The 19,583-nt window shown below is 34.7% G+C and overlaps 2 protein-coding genes across 6 annotated transcripts in view; both read right to left on the reverse strand.

Moving 5' to 3' along the window:
• cic (Putative transcription factor capicua) overlaps nt 1-19,583 on the reverse strand; it is a 151,679-nt gene that overhangs the window by 11,658 nt on the left and 120,438 nt on the right. For 4 of the 5 annotated variants that reach the window (XM_073976182.1, XM_073976190.1, XM_073976198.1 and 1 more), the window contains exons 7-14: nt 14,248-15,479; nt 14,033-14,163; nt 8,741-10,551; nt 7,993-8,658; nt 5,944-6,159; nt 5,685-5,856; nt 5,063-5,371; nt 236-1,170 (exon numbers count right to left, since the gene is read on the reverse strand). In XM_073976182.1, the coding sequence (XP_073832283.1) occupies nt 236-1,170; nt 5,063-5,371; nt 5,685-5,856; nt 5,944-6,159; nt 7,993-8,658; nt 8,741-10,551; nt 14,033-14,163; nt 14,248-15,479 (5,472 nt within the window). The remainder of the gene's footprint in view (nt 1-235; nt 1,171-5,062; nt 5,372-5,684; nt 5,857-5,943; nt 6,160-7,992; nt 8,659-8,740; nt 10,552-14,032; nt 14,164-14,247; nt 15,480-19,583) is intronic. The other variant, XM_073976214.1, reaches the window with a different exon arrangement.
• LOC141390356 (uncharacterized) lies at nt 1,184-2,245 on the reverse strand (the record flags this gene model as incomplete). Its single annotated transcript, XM_073963269.1, has 1 exon — nt 1,184-2,245. A coding segment is annotated over exon 1 (987 nt), but the record flags the coding sequence as incomplete, so codon positions are not given.

Genomic DNA, 19,583 nt, shown 5'->3' on the forward strand with positions numbered 1-19,583 from the left:
ATAGAAGACCCCTTAAGGCGTCTTGTAGTCTATAGAATACCCCTTAGGGCTACTTCCATTCTATAGAAGACCCCTTAGGGCGACTTCTAGTCTATATAGTAACGTTTCAACATAACCCCAATGTTATTAATATTTTAATTGTTGTTGTTGTTGTTGAGAGAAGTCTCCCTTGTCTCGTATGTGATGTTTTTGAACAATGTTGTTTTGTTTTGTTGTTGTTGTTGCTTTTACTCACCTGATGATGTGGCATTGTATTGTTAACAGCAAACAATATCTGCTGCTTGGGTTGTCCATTGCCCCCAGCTGGTGAAGATGGCACCGAAGATGATGAGACCACTGTCAAGGATGTTGGCTGTTGCTGCTGTTGAGAACCTATTGTTTTAATTGAAGTGGAAGGAATAGAAGAGTGCGTTGAAGTCACAATTGAATTACCCAATAGAGTGGTGGTATTTTTGTTGGACAAAAAATTGGTGTTGCCTCTACCGGCGGCGGCAGAGGCAGCAATATTAGATTGAGAAGCTGAGTTGTTGTTATTGCCCGTTACCACAATAGCGTTAGTAGTTAATTTGTTATTGTTATTTGTATTAGTAGTATTGTTGTTGTTGTTAGTACTATTGGCCGGAATTATGGTTATGGTACTACCACCACCATTATTGCCGGCCATAGCAGCAGCATGTTGTTGTTTTTGTGTTGTTGTACAATTACTGGTAATGTTTAGATTAGCTGTTGAATTGTTAGCTGTGGTGGTGGTTAGTATACGGGCATTTGCCGGTATGGTTATTTTACTGATAAAAGAAATTGAGGGCCGAACTGCAGCACCTGTGGCTGTTGTTCCCAATAGAGGTATGTGTTGTTGCTGCTGCTGTTGTTGTTGTTGATTTTGCCGTATTTTATGTTGCAACAATTGTTGGGCAATACTTTGTTGTTGTTGCCGATTCAAACTATTGGCATCGGTTATCAGCAACATTGTCTGTGGTTGAGAAGGAGCTGCAGTCATTTGTTGGGATTTTTGTTGTAAATCTTCTTGTTGCGAAATGTTGTTGTCATTTTCTTGTTTAACCACATGTGCAGAACTTTCATCACCTATATCTGCATCATTGAGGGTATCCAGTACCAAAGCATCATAGAGTATGGCAGCTCTACCAGTGGCTTTGGTGGCAGCAAATTGTTCTGTGGTGATTTTGTTGTTGTTGGTGTTGGCATCACCACCATTTGCAATTGTATTGTTGACATTACGTAGCAATATGGTTTTTGTTGTTGTTGTTGGATTATTGTTATTATTACAGAGGGAAGCAGAAGAGGTAGTAGTGTTCATCAAGGAGGAAGAGGAGCATATTGTGGGGTATTGGTTTTTAGTATCATTCAAATCATTAGACAAGGATGTTGCTGATGATGACGATAACGAGGAGGACATGGTTGATAATGCAGAAGCTGAGGATGATGATGACAATGAAGATGAAGATAATGAGGTGGTGTTTATGGATGTTGAGGAAGCTAATGAGGATTTGCTTGATATGATTGCTTGTGGTTTACTGGTCATTATTTTGGTCTCCGACCTGTTGGTAGAAGTCATTGTCGTCGTCGTGTTACAATTTGTCTTTTGTATGGTACGAAAAAATAAAGGCGGCGGAGTTGTTAGTGTCCTGATAATGGTTATTTGCTTTGGATGCTGTTGAAGATTGTTTCCTGCTGCTGCTGCTCCAACCTTAATAATTGGTGTTGGAGTTACCACAATACTTTGCCGGGTGGTAGTTTGATGGTCATGCGAATAGGGTGTGGGTACCCGGGTAATAACAGTTGGTGGAGTTTCCACACGACGAAAATGCAAATTCTTTAAATGGCGATGTGGTGAGGAGGTGTGCTGTTGTGGTGTTATGGAACGCCTTAAATGCACAAAAGTGTTTGACGGCTGTTGTTGTCGTGATGATGCTGTTGTTACAGGTGGCGTTATGGCATGTAAGCGAATACTAGTTGTTGCTGCTGCAGCTGTTACCGACGTCTGCAGCATAGTTGTGGGTGTTGGGGTGCGTGATGAGGATATTAGCAAAGTTTTTGCCTTTGGTATTGTATAAAATTCAATATCATCAAAATCTGTTTCAGTTTCATAATCATCATAGTCCTCATCATCATAGAGGACACCATCGGGATCATCATCTTGGCTGGTATCCATTTTTATGGTCGTTTTTAAATCATTGTCCGTTTGGTCTGTTATTGTTTCGTTTTTGGGTTAGTAATGGTGAGTATGAAATGCATTTGTTTTTGATTTGAAGGATGGAGAGATGATGTTTGAGGTTAGTTTGTAAAAGGCACAACACATACATATAAACACACGCGCACACACATAAACAAATTTATGGAGTTATGAAGTAACACACAATTTTATGACCCAAACCATAACCCAAATCGAACAAATGAAGCATTTGACAGAGAGAAATACATAGAGGTGGGTGGTTTGTGGTGGTGGGTGGTGGTAAGTATGCACAAAATTGAAAGAAGAAACAATATGTTTAATAATGAATAGAAGAGATTAAGTAAAGTTAGATGATGATACACATAGTTCATGACACTGTGGAACACACTAAACTGGAGACTGAGTGGATTATGATAGACAAACTCAGATTAAAAACTCTTGGGCAAACATTTTAAAGGAACATTTTTGAAAGTTTTGTAAGTTTTGTTTGTCGTACCCTTTGTAGAGAAGTCTGCCAAAAAATACATTTTCTATAGAAAATATTTTCGATAACAACTTTTTCTATACAAAAGTTGCTCGATAACAACTTTTTCTATAGAAAACTTGCTCGATAACAACTTTTCCATGGAAAAGTCGTTCGATAACAAATTTTACTATGGAAAAGTTTTTCGATAACAACTTTTCTATGCAAAAGTTGTTCGATAACAAAATTTTTTGGGACAAAATTTATCAATAACAACATTTTCTATGGGAAATCTGTTCGATAACAACATGTAACACCTTTTTGTATGGAAAAGTAGATCGATAGAAACTTTTTCTATCGAAAAGTTGTTCGATAACAACATTTTCCATTGGAAATGTGATCGATAACAACATTTTCTATAGCAAAGTTGCTCGATAACAACATTTTCTATGGGAAAGTTTTTCGATAACAACTTTTTCTATGGAAAAGTCGTTCGATAAAACATTTTTTGGGGCAAAATTTATCAATAACAATATTTTATATGGGAAATATGTTCGATAACAACATGTAACATGTAAAAGTAGATCGATAGAAACTTTTTCTATCGAAAAGTTGTTCGATAACAACATTTTCCATGGGAAATGTGATCGATAACAACATTTTCTATGGAAAAGTTGTTCGATAACAACATTTTGTATGGAAAACTCGATCGATAACAGCATTTTCTATGGCAAATTAGTTTGATAACATTTGTTTCTATGGAAAAGTAGTTCGATAACAAAATTGTCTATGAAAAAGTAGTTCGATAACAACTTTTTATATGGGAAACTTGTTTGATAACAACTTTTTCTAGAGAAAAATTGTTCGATAACAACTTTTTCTACGGAAAAGTTTTCTATAAAAAAACATGTTATCGAACAAGTTTTCTATAGAAAAAATTGTTATCGAAGAAGTTTTCTATAGAAAAACTTGTTATCGAATAAGTTTTCTATAAAAAAAACTTGTTATCGAACAAAGAAAAGACTTGTCATAAAACGAGTTTTCTGCAGAAAAACTTGTTATCGAACAAGTTTTTTATATAATAGCTTGTTATCGAACAAGTTTTATATAGAAAACCTTGTTATCGAACAAGTTTTTTTATAAAAAAACTTGTTATCGAACAAGTTTTGTATAGAAAAACTTGTTATCGAACAAGTATTCTATAGAAAAATTTGTTATCGAACAAGTTTTCTATAGAAAAACTTGTTATCGAACATGTTTTCTATAGAAAAAATTGTCATCGAAAGAGTTTGCTACAGAAAAACTTGTTATCGAACAAGTTTTCTATAGAAAAACTTGTTTTCGAACAAGTTTTCTATAGAAAAACGTTTTATCGATCAAGTTTTCTATAGAAAAACTTGTTATCGAACAAGTTTTCTATAGAAAAACTTGTTATCGAACAAGTTTTCTATAGAAAAACTTGTTATCGATCAAGTTTTCTATACAGAAACTTGATACTGAACAAATTTTCTATACAAAAACTTGTTATCGAACAAGTTTTTTATAGAAAACCTTATTATCGAACAAGTTTTCTATAGAAAAACTTGTTATCGAACAAATTTTCTATACAAAAACTTGTTATCGAACAAGTTTTCTATAGAAAAACTTGTTATCGAACAAGTTTTTTATAGAAAAACTTGTTATCGATCAACTTTTCTATACAGAAACTTGATACTGAACAAATTTTCTATACAAAAACTTGTTATCGAACAAGTTTTTTATAGAAAAACTTGTTATCGAACAAATTTTCTATAGAAAAACTTGTTATCGAACAAGTTTTCTATAGAAAAACTTGTTATCGATCAAGTTTTCTATACAGAAACATGATACTGAACAAATTTTCTATACAAAAACTTGTTATCGAACAAGTTTTTTATAGAAAACCTTATTATCGATCAAGTTTTCTATAGAAAAACTTCTTATCGAACAAATTTTCTATACAAAAACTGGTAATCGAACAAGTTTTCTATAGAAAAACTTGTTATCGAACAAGTTATCAAACAAGTTTTCTATAGAAAAACTTGTTATCGAACAAGTTTTCCATAGAAAAACTTGTTATCGAAGATGTTTTCTTTAGAAAAACTTGTTTTAGACTGCTTTTTCTTTAGAATACGTTGTTGGAGAGTATTTTTCGTCGTTACCGACTAATTTGTTATGTTAAAGGAAAGAAAATGTTGTCTCTATTTTGGGTAAACATTGCCATCTTCCAATTATAGCTTCTTTTTCACAATCCATTCAGTTTTGTTCCACAGTGCAATTATAAATATGTTAATAATTTATGAAATTTCAATGAATTTGAATGAAAACAAAAATCAAGTAATCTTTAGAACAAAAAGAGAAAAACAATTAGCAAAAGATAAACAACATACCACTTGTTGCTCGAGGATCTGTGGGACTGCGCAAAGGTGGACCACCATATTGTGAGGCTTTATTTTGTTGCGTTAGGGCGCCAGCTTGTGGTATATTAAAAGTAAATATGTTACCACCTCCTCCTCCTCCGGCAGCAGTTGACGTTGATGAGTTGTTTGTTGCGGCATTGCCATTTAGTTTATATGGAGAGGGAGGTTCTTGCTTTATGTACGCAACATCCATGAGATCTTCTTGTTTAATAATAATTTGTTGTTGTTCATCATGTTTTGTACTCTTTGGACTTATTGGCATAGTCTTAAAAGCACCACCTAAACAGGATTAAACAAAAGAAGAAGAGAATTGTTATAAGTTTAATTATCGATTAAAATGAAATATGACAACAATCAACAAAAGAGAAAAGGAGTATTTAACAGTTCATTGGAACTGTAGCAGGAAGAGAATGTGTTCTCTTTTGATTTCATTTTACTATAATTGAGTCTAGGTTTAGGTATCCCTTAACTCAGAATCATGAGCTAATTTGAATATTAATGTTTCTATTGCTCTTTCAAAATATCCCTTTTTTTCTTTTGTTGTTTATTATTGTCTTTTGGAGTATCATTTTTTAATGATAAAATTGCTCGCCTGTAGGTTGGAAAGGTGTTACACCAATTGGATTTTTGGGACTTGGATATGAAAGCATTGACATTTGCTTAAACTTCATCATATTGTTCTCCAAATTTGGTGGTAAAGCCTTTAAGGGTGTTGGTTTACAGGTAGCCGGTGGTGTGGCTTGTTGTTGCTGTTGTTGTTCATCCTAGAAAGAGAAAAAAAGTTAGAATAATAGGTTAGTAATCATCTATAAACAATCTTATAAACATAATCATATTTTCCAATACGTTACCTTATCATTGGCAGCATGACTAATGGCTGTGAGATTTTTACGATAATCATGACCAGTATCTTCGACATCGGAATCGGTAACACGTTCACGACACTTGAGATCAACCGAAGAGGAATTGTTGGTATTTTGCGTTTCGTGTTGTTGTTGGTATAAATTTGCATTACTGTTGTTGTTGCCACTAGATTGTTGTTCATCATGATCTTCATCGATGACCATCTAAGAGGGGGGAAATAAAATGGTTCAAGGTTAATATCCATAATTCGATAAATACATTAAAGTGCCTATGTTCGATAACAACCTTTGTAAAAAAAAAACTGATCGATAACAACCTATTCTTTAAAAAAGATGTTCGATAACAAACTTTTTTATATAAAAGTTGTTCCATAAGTGATTCGATAACAAGCTTTTCTATAGAAAAGATGTTCGATAACAAATTTTTCTATGGAAAAGTCTTTCTATAACAAACACTTCTATTCAACAGTAATTCGATAACAAACTTTTCTATAGAAAAGTTGTCCAATAACAACATTTACTTTTAGAAAAGTTGTTCGATAACAACATTTTCTACAGAAAAGTTGTTCGATAACAGCATTTTCTGTAGAAAAGTTTTTAGATAGCAGAAAATGTTGTTATCGAACAAAAAAGTTTGTTAACTAACAACTTTTGTATAGAAAATGTTGTTATCGATAAAATTGTCTATAGGAAATGCGGTAATCAAATGTAGAAATGATGCTTTTGGACAACTTTTCTATCGAAAATATTGTTATCGATCAACTTTTGTATAGAAAATATTGTTATCAAACAACTTTTGTATAGAAAATATGTTATCGAACAACTTTTCTATACAAAATATTGTTATCGAACAACTTTTCTATACAAAATATTGTTATCGAACAACTTTTCTATAGAAAATATTGTTATCGAACAACTTTCCTATACAAAATATTGTTATCGAACAACTTTTCTATAGAAAATATTGTTGTCGAACAATTTTACTATAGAAAATATTGTTATCGAACAACTTTTCTATACAAAATATTGTTATCGAACAACTTTTCTATAGAAAATATTGTTATCGAACAACTTTTCTATACAAAATAATGTTATCGAACAACTTTTCTATACAAAATGTTGTTATCGAACAACTTTTCTATAGAAAATATTGTTATGGAACAACTTTTCTATAGAAAATATTGTTATGGAACAACTTTTCTATAGAAAATATTGTTATGGAACAACTTTTCTATAGAAAATATTGTTGTCGAACAACTTTTCTATAGAAAATATTGTTACCGAACAACTTTTCTATAGAAAATTTTGTTATCGAACAACTTTTCAATAGAAAAGTTTGTTATCGAACAACTTTACTATAGACAATGTTGATATGGAAAAACTTTTCTATAGAAAATATTGTTATCGAACAACTTTTCGATAGAAAACATTGTTATCGAACAACTTTTCTATAGAAAATATCGTTATCGAACAACTTTTCTATAGAAAATTTTGTTATCGAACAACTTTTCTATAGAAAATGTTGTTATCGAACAACTTTTCTATAGAAAATGTTGTTATCGAACAACTTTTCTATAGAAAATATTGTTATCGAACAACTTTTCTATACAAAATATTGTTATCGAACAAATTTGTTATTCAAAATATTGTTATCGAACAAATTTGTTATTCAAAATATTGTTATCAAACAACTTTTCTATACAAAATATTGTTATCGAACAACTTTTCTCTAGAAAATATTGTTATCGAACAACTTTTCAATAGAAAATGTTGTTATCGAACAACTTTTCTATAGAAAATCTTGTTATCGAACAACTTTTCTACAGAAAATGTTGCTATCGAACAACTTTTCTTCAGAAAATGTTATCGAACAACTTTTCTGTAGAAAATGTCGTTATCGAACAACTTTTCTGTAGAAAATGTCGTTATCGAATAACTTTTCTACAGAAAATTTTGCTATCGAACAACTTTCTATCTTAAACTTTGTCATCGAATCACTTTTTTTACCGAGTATTTACTCAAGTGTCGCCACCTTACCTGTTCCTCCTCCGAGGTAATATCCAATTTCATGGGCTCCTCTTTAATACACTTCTGCCCCGATAAATGATGACTATTGATGGTTGTTGGATCCGATTCCGTGCATGAAGTGTTATATGTTGCAATGGTCAGGGGTATTATATCGGTTTGCATATCATTTGGACCAGGTCCATTGGGGCCGCCGCCGCCGCCATTGCCATTTGAACCAGACGTCATATTACCATTGTTATTAAATGCCGACGAGGATGAGTTGGCATAACCCGGAGTTGTGGGACTATGTTCTTGATCAATAGAGTCAGAGCCATCAATGGAATCCAAACGATATTTTATATCATTGCCAGCACCTGCTGTTGATCCTGTTGCATTTGCACCACCAGATGATCCTGGAGCACCGCCACCGGCTGCACTACCTTTACTAGAACTGGAGGATTTACGTCGATCTTTGTTACACCATTTCCAATCGGGATGGAGCTTGAAGTGGGCATCTTTATATGAGGAGGCCAATTCATTGTAGGGAGCTTTCTCTTCCGGCTTTAAAGCATACCACCATTCACCCAATATCTTACTAACCGTACGATTATCTTGATTGGGATGTTTTTTGTGCACCAATTTACGATGTTTTTTGGAGAAGATCATAAAAGCATTCATTGGACGTCGTATTTTGCTCTGAAAGAGAGGAGAGATAAAAAAGGTGGGGAAATGAGGGTTACGGTTGGAATATTTTAAGTTGCCTAAATTTTTTGCTTACCTTTGTCATGGGACTCATTGGTTCCTTACAGCCACTGTTGGCCTCCCCGGGACCATTGCCGTTTCCTGCCGCCACCGCTGCATTTTGTTGTTGCTGCTGCAAAGCACTTAAGGATTGAGAACGCCTCTTTGATGCACCACTGCCACCGCCATGAGTTGCATTATTTGATGTGGATTCATGGCCATCATCATTACCACCACCTCCTCTACGGCCATTTGGACCACCACTTGTGCTCGATTCACCTGCCGCTGATGTACTGCAGATATTGGGCCTATAACCACCGCCCCTTATTAGGTGGTGATCATTGTTGAAACGTTCCTGTCGTTTGTTTTTAATACTCAAATTACTGGCCATTGAAGTGGAGTTGGAATTATCATTCTTCGGCGATGGCTCAAAGACATCATCATCCAATTGATCATCAATATCATCAGCTGAATTGGTTAAATCCGAGGCAGATGATGCCATGACTGAGTTTTTATTGGCATCACTTAAATTCAGGGGATTACCAGGGCCACCACCAGGAGATGACATTGACTGTTTGATGGTCAACATGTGACCATTGTTGTTGTTATTATTCACTGGCATATGTTGTTGTTGTGATGATGAAGAAGATTGATGCGATGCTGATGGGGGTGGTGGTGTGGATGCTGCTGCCTCTGTGGTATTGGAAATGGTCGGTGATGGAGTGGGTGGCACAATACCGGCTAATGAATAATTTGTGGCTGTTTGTTGGGTTTTAACGGGGGATTGATGGATATGAGGCAGCAGCGTATGCCAGTGAAAAATCGACCCCGCATTAATGCCGTTTTTTGGAATAGATTGTTGCTGGTGTTGTTGTTGTTGTGGTTGATGATGGGGAGGTGTACTGTTTTGTGTTTTAACCTGTTGTTGTTGTTGTAATGGCAACATTGTTGCTCCACCTGCTGCTGGATTATGCCTTAGCTGGTGTAACGAAGAAGCGGCCGCCACAGCAGCAGCGGAAGCATGTTGTTGATGAATACCCTGAATTGAGTTGAGTCCAGTATTTTGTTGTTGCTGATGATGCTGTGGTGAGGGTGATGAATGCTGGCGTTGTTGATGGGCCGGCAGCAATGGCATCAGTTGCGTTGCATCCACAATAACGGGATGAAATGTCTGGCCTCCACCTTGGCTGGATGCCTGGGCCTGTATCAATGCAGCATTGGTCATGTTTGTGGCTGTTGTTGAGGCAGCAGCTGCTGCTGGTGATATCCTTATGACACTTGTGGCATGGGCCATGGATGTAATTGTGGCAGCAGCAGCAGCAGCGGATGATGTGTGGGCCGCCGCCGACGATGTGATAACCATGGGCGGTGGTGGTGGCCCGGGAGATATTGAAGCCTGCAAATGATGATGCTGCTGTTGTTGGGGCGTCAGTGGTAAATGTGGCGACATAATTGGCTGTTGCGGTGGTGTGGACACAACTGCCGGCTGATGCATTACCATTGACACTGGTGATTGTTGAGGTGGTGGTGGCGGTGCTGGCACTGTTGCTGCATTGGTCGATGCTACACCCCCACCAGCAGCCTGATGGGCTCTTACAGATTCGGGACATATAACTTGAGGACCATAGTTGCCCATATACATTACCGGCGATGGTGTGGCCTTCCACTTGCTAGCGTGGGCGTCTTGTGAGTTTGTTGCCGGTCCACCACCAATGGGTGTAAAGAAGTTTTGCCGATTTGTTGCCACCACCGGTGGCACAGGAGAATTATTGGCATTCATGGGTGAGGTGCCATGATTAACGGGCGATGAATACGAGGGTGTGCCGGATCGTGAACTACCCAGGGATACTAAAAGAACAAAATAAAATTTGAAAAATAATAAATTAGCAAATTTCAACTCTTCTTCTTTGTCGTCGTGATGTCGTCACCCATACATAAACACTGTAGATAGAGTTTTGCGCCCAAATCAAAATCCTGAAAAGCATGCATTTTCCTAGTGGTTGCAAAGTCTTCAAATTTTTATTTTACATTAATTTACAATTTTTAAGGATTCAAAATCCCGTGTTTTGAGACTTTTCAATTCGAAATTTTATTTGTATTTTATACAATTTTTTTAAGGAAACTGCAGGATTTTCTTTAATTTTTTGTCACTTCATTTTTTTCTAGACTCCTCTTCCATGCTGTTATTTTGTCACTGCTTTGCTTGTCCAAAAGATAAAGTTATTGGCTCCTTTCTTTCGTTTGTTCGTTCAAATGAGAGCAAAACAACGGTTTTTTTTCAATTGTCATTTCTGGTGTTTTGTTGTTGGTAGCATTGGTCAGAGAGTGATGGCATTATCCACCATCGCAGCAAATAGTGTTGCCAACTAAATGCAAGCATCGGCGACAACAATGAAGATCAATGAGAAGCTTAAAAGTCGAATGAGAATTAACCCTAAGACAAGTGACTGGGGTCTAAAAAACCGTCGCTTAGATGCCGAAGGAATAAAGTGATACAAAAGGGTCATTTAGAGATTACAAAAAGTAAAAAATTGTCGATGACACCATCTTCTGTAATAAAATCTTACTCTATAGGAAAATTGCGGAAAAATACCTTTTCTAAAGGAAAGTAGGACGATAAAAACTTCTTCCATAGAAAGGTTATATAGAAAATTTGTTCGACAACATTGTTTTTTGTAGAAATGTCGATCGATAACATTTTTTCCAATAGGAAAGTTGGTCGATAACAACTTTTTCTATAGAAAAGTTGGTCGATAACAACTTTTTCTATAGAAAAGTTGGTCGATAACAACTTTTTCTATAGAAAAGTTGGTCGATAACAACTTTTTCTATAGAAAAGTTGGTCGATAACATTTTTTCCAATAGGAAAGTTGGTCGATAACAACTTTTTCTATAGAAAAGTTGGTCGATACCAACTTTTTCTATAGAATAGATGATCGATACAACTTTTTCTATAGAAAAGTTGGTCGATAACAACTTTTTCTATAGAAAAGTTGTTCGATAACAACTGATCGGTAACAACTTTTTGTACAGAAAAAGTTGGTCGATAACAAAGTTTTTATACAAAAATTGATCTATACCAACATTTTCTAAAGAAAAGTTGTTCAATAACGACATTTTCTATAGAAAAGTTGGTCGATAACAACTGTTTCTATAGAAAAGTTGGTCGACAACAACTGTTTCTATAGAAAAGTTGGTCGACAACAACTGTTTCTATAGAAAAGTTGGTCGATAACAACTTTTTCTATAGAAAAGTTGGTCGATAACAACTTTTTCTATAGAAAAGTTGTTCGATAGCAACTTTTTCTATCGAAAATTTTATCGATAACAACTTTTTCTATAGAAAAGTTGTTCGATAACAACTTTTTCTATAGAAAAGTTGTTCGATAACAACTTTTTCTATAGAAAAGTTGGTCGATAACAACTTTTTCTATAGAAAGGTTGGTCGATAACACCCTTTTCTATTGAAAAGTTGGTCGATAATAACTTTTTATAAAGGAAAGTTGGCCGATAACATCTTCTTCAGTGTAAAATTTCGTCGATAACAAATTTTTCCATGGAAAAGTAAGTCGATAACAACTTTTTCTATAGACAAAATGCACGACAACAACTTTTTGTATTGATAAAGTTGGTCGATAACAAATTTTTTTATAGAAAAGTTGATCGTCAACAATTTTTTTCCTATAGGAAAGTTGGCCGATAGCATCTTTTTCTATAGGAAAGTTGGCCGATAACATCTTTTTCTATAGGAATGTTGGCCGATAGCATCTTTTTCTATAGAAGAGTTGGCCGATAACAACTTTTTCTATTGAAAAGTTGGTCGATAATAACTTTTTCTATAGAAAACTTGATCGATAACAACATTTTCTATATAAAATGTGTTCGATAACGACATTTTCGATAGAAAAGTTGTTCTATGACCATATTTTCTATACAAAAGTTGTTCGATAACAATATTTTCTATAGAAAAGTTGTTCGATAACAACATTTTCTATAGAAAAGATGTTCGATAATAAAATTTTCTATAAAAAATTGGTCGATAACACACTTTTCTATAGAAAAATTGGTCGATAAAACCTTTTTCTGTAGAAAAGTTGGTCGATAACAACATTTTCTGTAAACAATTTGTTCGATAGCAACATTTTCTGTAGAAAAATGTTTCGGTAACATTTGTTATCGTTGTTATCGAAACATTTTTCTACAGAAATGTTGTTATCGAACAATTTTTTTACAGAAAATGTTGTTATCGACGAATTTTTCTATAGAAAATGTGGTTATCGAAAAACTTTACTATAGAAAGTGAGGTTATCGACCAATTTTTTATAGAAAATGTTGCAGTCGAAGTAGAAAAAATTGTTAATCATCAATTTTTTTTTTAAAAGTTGTTATCTATGATTTTTTCTGTAGTAGACGTTGTTATCGATCAATTTTTTTATAGAAAATGTTGTTATCGAACAACTTTTCTATAGAAAATGTTGTTATCGAACAGTTTTTCTACAGAAAATGTAGTTACCGAAACATTTTTCTATAGAAAATGTTGTTATCGAGCAACTTTTCTACAGAAAATGTTGTTATCGAACAACTTTTCTATAGAAAATGTTGTTATCGAACAGTTTTTCTACAGAAAATATAGTTACCGAAACATTTTTCTATAGAAAATGTTGTTATCGAGCAACTTTTCTACAGAAAATGTTGTTATCGAACAACTTTTCTATAGAAAGTGTTGTTATGGAACAACTTTTCTAAAGAAAATGTTGTTATTGAACATCTTTTGTATAGCAAATGTTGTTATCGAACTACCTTTCTACAGAAAATGTTGCTATCGAACTAGAAAAAGTTGTTATCGATGAACGTTTCAATAGAAAAAGTTGTTAACGATAAACTTTTTCATAATGTTTTTATCGATCGAATGTTGTTATCAAACAACTTTTCTAAATAAACGTTGTTATTGAACAACTTTTCTACAATAAACATTGTTATCGAAAAATTTTCCATTTAAAATGTTTTCATCGAACCACTTTTCTACAGAAAATGTCGTTATCGATCAACTTTTCTACAGAACAGGTTGTTATCGTCCTACTTTTCTATAGAATAGGTTGTTATCGAACTAGAAAAAGTTGTTATCGATGAATGTTTCAATAGAAAAAGTTGTTATCGATCAACTTTTTCATAGGCAATGTTTTAATCGATCAAATGTTGTTTTCGAACAACTTTTCTATAGATATCTCTGGGAAAGGATCTTCCTGAAGTTGAACCACCACAAAATTATAGCAACACCTGAAGAATACAAAAATACTCCCCCATCGAATGGTCTGGTATTCCAACTTACCTAACATATTTGCAACATCAGTTTCTTCCTGATCAAAACGTCCGGTAATACGATAATTTGGTGACGTTTCAGAATCACGAGATGTATCTTCATCGATTTGGGTTTTACTGCTGGAACGGCTGCTAATATCACTGAAACGAAAACGAAAAGACGAAAACAAAAAATTCAAACCCAATGCCAGCCAAAAAAACCATAGAACCCAATTTTCCCCTTACCTTGGAAAACGACTCGGCCCAGATGAACGCAACGAATTACCCTTCTGATTGAGATGGCGCGAGCAATAACCACGGCGTTGAGATTCTTTCGAACACAGCGAACATAATCGACGCCATTGTTTGCCATTGAATTTTTTGCGTACGCCCGATTCGGATTCGACGATATCGCCTTTTTTGAAACGATGTGGCGTATTTGCTTGAGATCGTGGTGTAGCTGGATGAGATCGTGGTGTTAGCCTCTGTTCTAGAGCGGATGATGAGCTGCCGCGGCTTTGCATGCTGCTGCGTTTACTGCCGCCGGATAATTTCTCGGGATCAGTATCGGCCAGTGATGCATAGCCACCGATATCGACACGTTTTAATTCTTCGTCGGAATCGTAGGAGTCATCATAGCCAGCAGCAGGGTTCGTAGCAGATGTTGATGCTGTGGCAGCTGAAGTGTTGGTGGTGGTGTTAGAACGATGTTGTTGCGATTGCTGCTGCTGCTGATGATGACGTTGTTGTCGTCGATGTTGTTGCATCAGCATGTCATCTGTTTGCATTTTAGAATCAATACCATGCGGATGGGGATGATGATGGTGGTGATCATTGGTTGGGGTCTGCGGCTGATGATGAGAATGATGATGATGGTGTTGTTGTTGTTGCGTCTGGAACTGATGTTCTGTGGTTTCAACACAACCATTTGCATTGCTTTGCAGTAAATAGGCATTTTGTTGTTGGCCTCCTCCTCCGCCGATCCCACCTGATGTCACCACCACAACATTACCACCATTGCTGCCATTAACAATGTTGCCACCGGCCGTTTGAAATGGCGATGTTGCAATGGTCCTGTAATAATCCTCGGGTTTCGGTTGGGTTGTCACCGTGTGACCACCACCACCACCTGTGGAACGCTGCAGTACTGCCGACCCACTGCTCGGAGTTACAATTTTATTATTGATGTATGTCGTCAACTGGTGCGGATGATGATGTTGTTGTTGCTGTTCCTGATGCTGTGAATGATAAAGATGCTGAGCATGCAGAACCGTTGGCGTCTTATTACCCGGATGAAGATGATGATATTGTACCGTCGTGGTTGTTGCAACAAGTGTCCGCCTTGCTTGTGGCGATGCAGCAGCAACAACTTTTTTGTTGTTGTTTCCTGCTACTGTCTGCAGTGGCGATACTTCATTTAGTTCATCCCACCAAGGTGGCAGAAGCAGCCGTAAATCGGCACGTTTTACAGTGTTTAACTGAAAGAGGGAAGGAGAGAGAGAGAGAGAAGAGAGAACGATCAGAGAGATGGTGTTAAGGAAACATTATCAATGTTATCAAAATTATCCGCAATATCCTCAAAACCTTTATTTACGTTATCCATGTAACCTAGGAACTTTATCCACGTCCTCTAAGTATGGTATAAACTTTATCCGCATTATCCAAACAAGGTATAAACATTATCCACGTTATCCAAATAACCTAAAAATATTATCCACAATATCCAAATAGCCGAAAATATTATCCATGGTATCCAACACGACATAAACATTATCCACGTTACCCAATTAGCCTGAAAACATTATCCGCGTTATCCAAATAACCGAAAATATTATCCACTTTATCCAAATAGCCTAAGACATTATCCAAAAAGTCGAAAAATATAATCCACCTTATCCAAATAGCCTAAAAACATTATCCAAATGCCGAAAAATATTATCCACGTTATCCAATACGATATAAACATTCCCACGTTATCCAAATAGCCGAAAAATGTTATCCATGTTATCCAATACGATATAAACATTAAGGTATAAACATTATCCACGTTATCCAAATAACCTAAAAATATTATCCATGTTATCCAAATAGCCGAAAAATATTATCCATGTTATCCAAATAACCTAAAAATATTATCCATGTTATGCAAATAGCCGAAAAATATTATCCACTTTATCAAACTAGCCTAAAACATTATCCACGTTATCCAAAAAGTCGAAAAATATTATCCACGTTATCCAAATACCCTAAAACATTATCCAAATGCCGCAAAATATTGTCCACGTTATCCAATACGATATAAACATTACCCACGTTATCCAAACAGCCGGAAAATATTATCCACGTTATCGAAATAGCGTAAAACATTATTCGTGTTATCCAAATAGCCTAAAACATTATCCACGTTATACAAATAGCCAAAAAACATTATCCAAATTCCGAAAAATATTATCCACGTTATCCAATACGATATAAGCATTACCCACGTTATCCAAATAGCCGAAAAATATTATCCACGTTATCCAAATAGCCGAAAAATATTATCCACGTTATCCAAATAGCCGAAAATATTATCCAGTACGATACAAACATTATTCTATTATCCAAATAGCCTAAAAACATTATCCACGTTCTCTAAATACCTAAAAACATTATCCACGTTATCCAAATAGCCTGAAAACATCATTCACGTTAACCAAATATCCGAAAAATATTATGCACGTTATCCAAATAGCCCAAAAACATTATCAACGTTATCTAAATACATAAAAAAATTATCCACGTTATGTAAATACCTAAAAACATTATCCACGTTATCCAAATAGCCTGAAAACATCATTCACGTTAACCAAATATCCGAAAAATATTATGCACGTTATCCAAATAGCCCAAAAACATTATCAACGTTATCTAAATACATAAAAAAATTATCCACGTTATGTAAATACCTAAAAACATTATCCACGTTATCCAAATAGCCTGGAAACATCATTAACGTAATAAAACTAGCCGAACAATATTATCCATGTTATCCAAATAGCCTGAAAACATCATTCACGTTATCCAAATAGCCTAAAAACATTATCCACGTTATCCAAGTAGTCGAAAATATCATCCACGTTATCCAAATAGCCTTAAAACATTATCCACGTTATCCAAGTAGCCTAAAAACATTATCCACGTTATCCAAGTAGCCGAAAATATTATCCACGTTATCCAAATAGCCGACAAATATTATCCACGTTATCCAAATAGCCGCAAAATATTATCCACGTTATCCAAATAGCCGAAAAAATATTATACACCCCTTATCCACGTTATCCAAACACCCGAAAAATATCATCCACGATATCCAAATAGCCGAAAATATTATCCACGTTATTCAAATAGCCTAAAAACATTATCCACGTTATACAAGTAGCCGAAAATACTATCCACGTTATCCAAATAGCCTGAAAACATTATCCACGTTATCCAAGTAGCCTAAAAACATTATCCACGTTATCCAAGTAGCCGAAAATATTATCCACGTTATTCAAATAGCCTAAAAACATTATCCATATTATCCCTATATCCTAAAAACATTATCCACGTTATCCAAATAGTCGAAAAATATTATCCACGTTATCCAAGTAGCCTAAAAACATTATCCACGTTATCCAAGTAGCCGAAAATATTATCTATGTTATCTAATACGATATAAAAATTATCCACGTTATCCAAATAGTCGACAAATATTATCTAATTTATCCAAATAGCCTGAAAACATTGTCCACGTTATCCAAATAGCCGAAAAATATTATCCACGTTATCCAAATAGTCGCAAAATATTATCCACGTTATCGAAATAGCCGAAAAAATGTTATCCACGTTATCCAAATAGTCGAAAATAATTATCCACGTTATCCAAATAGCCTGAAAACATTATCCACGTTATCCAAATGGCCGAAAAATATTATCCACGTTATCCAAATAGCCTGAAAACATTATCCATATTATCCCTATATCCTAAAAACATTATCCACGTTATCCAAATAGTCGAAAAATATGATCCACGTTATCCAAGTAGCCTAAAAACATTATCCACGTTATCCAAGTAGCCGAAAATATTATCCACGTTATCCAAATAGCATAAAAACATCCATATTATCCCTATATTAAAAAAAAATTATCCACGTTATCCAAATAGTCGAAAAATATTATCCACGTTATCCAAGTAGCCTAAAAACCTTATCCACGTTATCCAAGTAGCCAAAAATATTATCCACGTTATTCAAATAGCCTAAAAACATTATCCATATTATCCCTATATCCTAAAAACATTATCCACGTTATCCAAATAGTCGAAAAATATTATCCACCTTATCCAAGTAGCCCAAAAACATTATCCACGTTATCCAAGTAGCCGAAAATATTATCCACGTTATCCAAATAGCCTGAAAATATTATCCACGTTATCCAAATAGCCGAAAAATATTATCCACGTTATCCAAATAGCCTGAAAACATTATCCACGTTATCCAAATAGCCGGAAAATATTATCCACGTTATCCAAATAGCCTGAAAACATTATCCATGTTATCCAAATAGCCGATAAATATTATCTATGTTATCCAATACGATATAAAAATTATCCACGTTATCCAAATAGCCTAAAAACATTATCCACGTTATCCAAATAGCCTGAAAACATTATCCACGTTACCCAAATAGCCGAAAATATTATCTATCTTATCCAATACGATATAAAAATTATCCACGTTATCCAAATAGCCTAAAAACATTATCCACATTATCCAAATAGTCGAAAAATACTATCCAATTTATCCAAATACCCTAAAAACATTGTCCAATTTATCCAAATAGCCTGAAAACATTGTCCACGTTATCCAAATAGCCAAAAAATATTATCCACGTTATCCAAATAGTCGCAAAATATTATCCACGTTATCCAAATAGCCGAAAAATATATTATACACCCCTTATCCAAGTTATCCAAACACCCGAAAAATATCATCCACGATATCCAAATAGCCGAAAATATTATCCAGTACGATACAAACATTATCCCATTATCCAAATAGCCTTAAAGCATCATCCACGTTATCCAAATAGCGTCAAAACATTATCGACGTTATCCAAAGAGCCGAAAAATATTATCCATGCTGTACATACGATATAAACGTTATCCATGCTATCCAATGCGATATAAACATTATCCACTTTATCCATATAGCGTAAAAACATTATCCACTTTATCCATATAGCTAAAAAACATTATCCACGTTATCCAAATAGCCTAAAAAGATTATCCACGTCATCCAAGTAGCCGAAAAATATTATCCACGTTATTCAAATAGCCGAAAAATATTATCCACGTTATCCAAATAGCCTGAAAACATTATCCACGTTATCCAAATAGCCGAAAAATATTATCCACGTTATCCAAATAGCCTGAAAACATTATCCATGTTATCCAAATAGCCGAAAAATATTATCTATGTTATCCAATACGATATAAAAATTATCCACGTTATCCAAATAGCCTAAAAACATTATCCACGTTATCCAAATAGCCTAAA

This window comes from Musca autumnalis, unplaced genomic scaffold (genome assembly GCF_047663935.1).
Source record: "Musca autumnalis isolate F117 unplaced genomic scaffold, ASM4766393v1 scaffold_1, whole genome shotgun sequence".
Lineage (NCBI taxonomy): Eukaryota > Metazoa > Arthropoda > Insecta > Diptera > Muscidae > Musca > Musca autumnalis.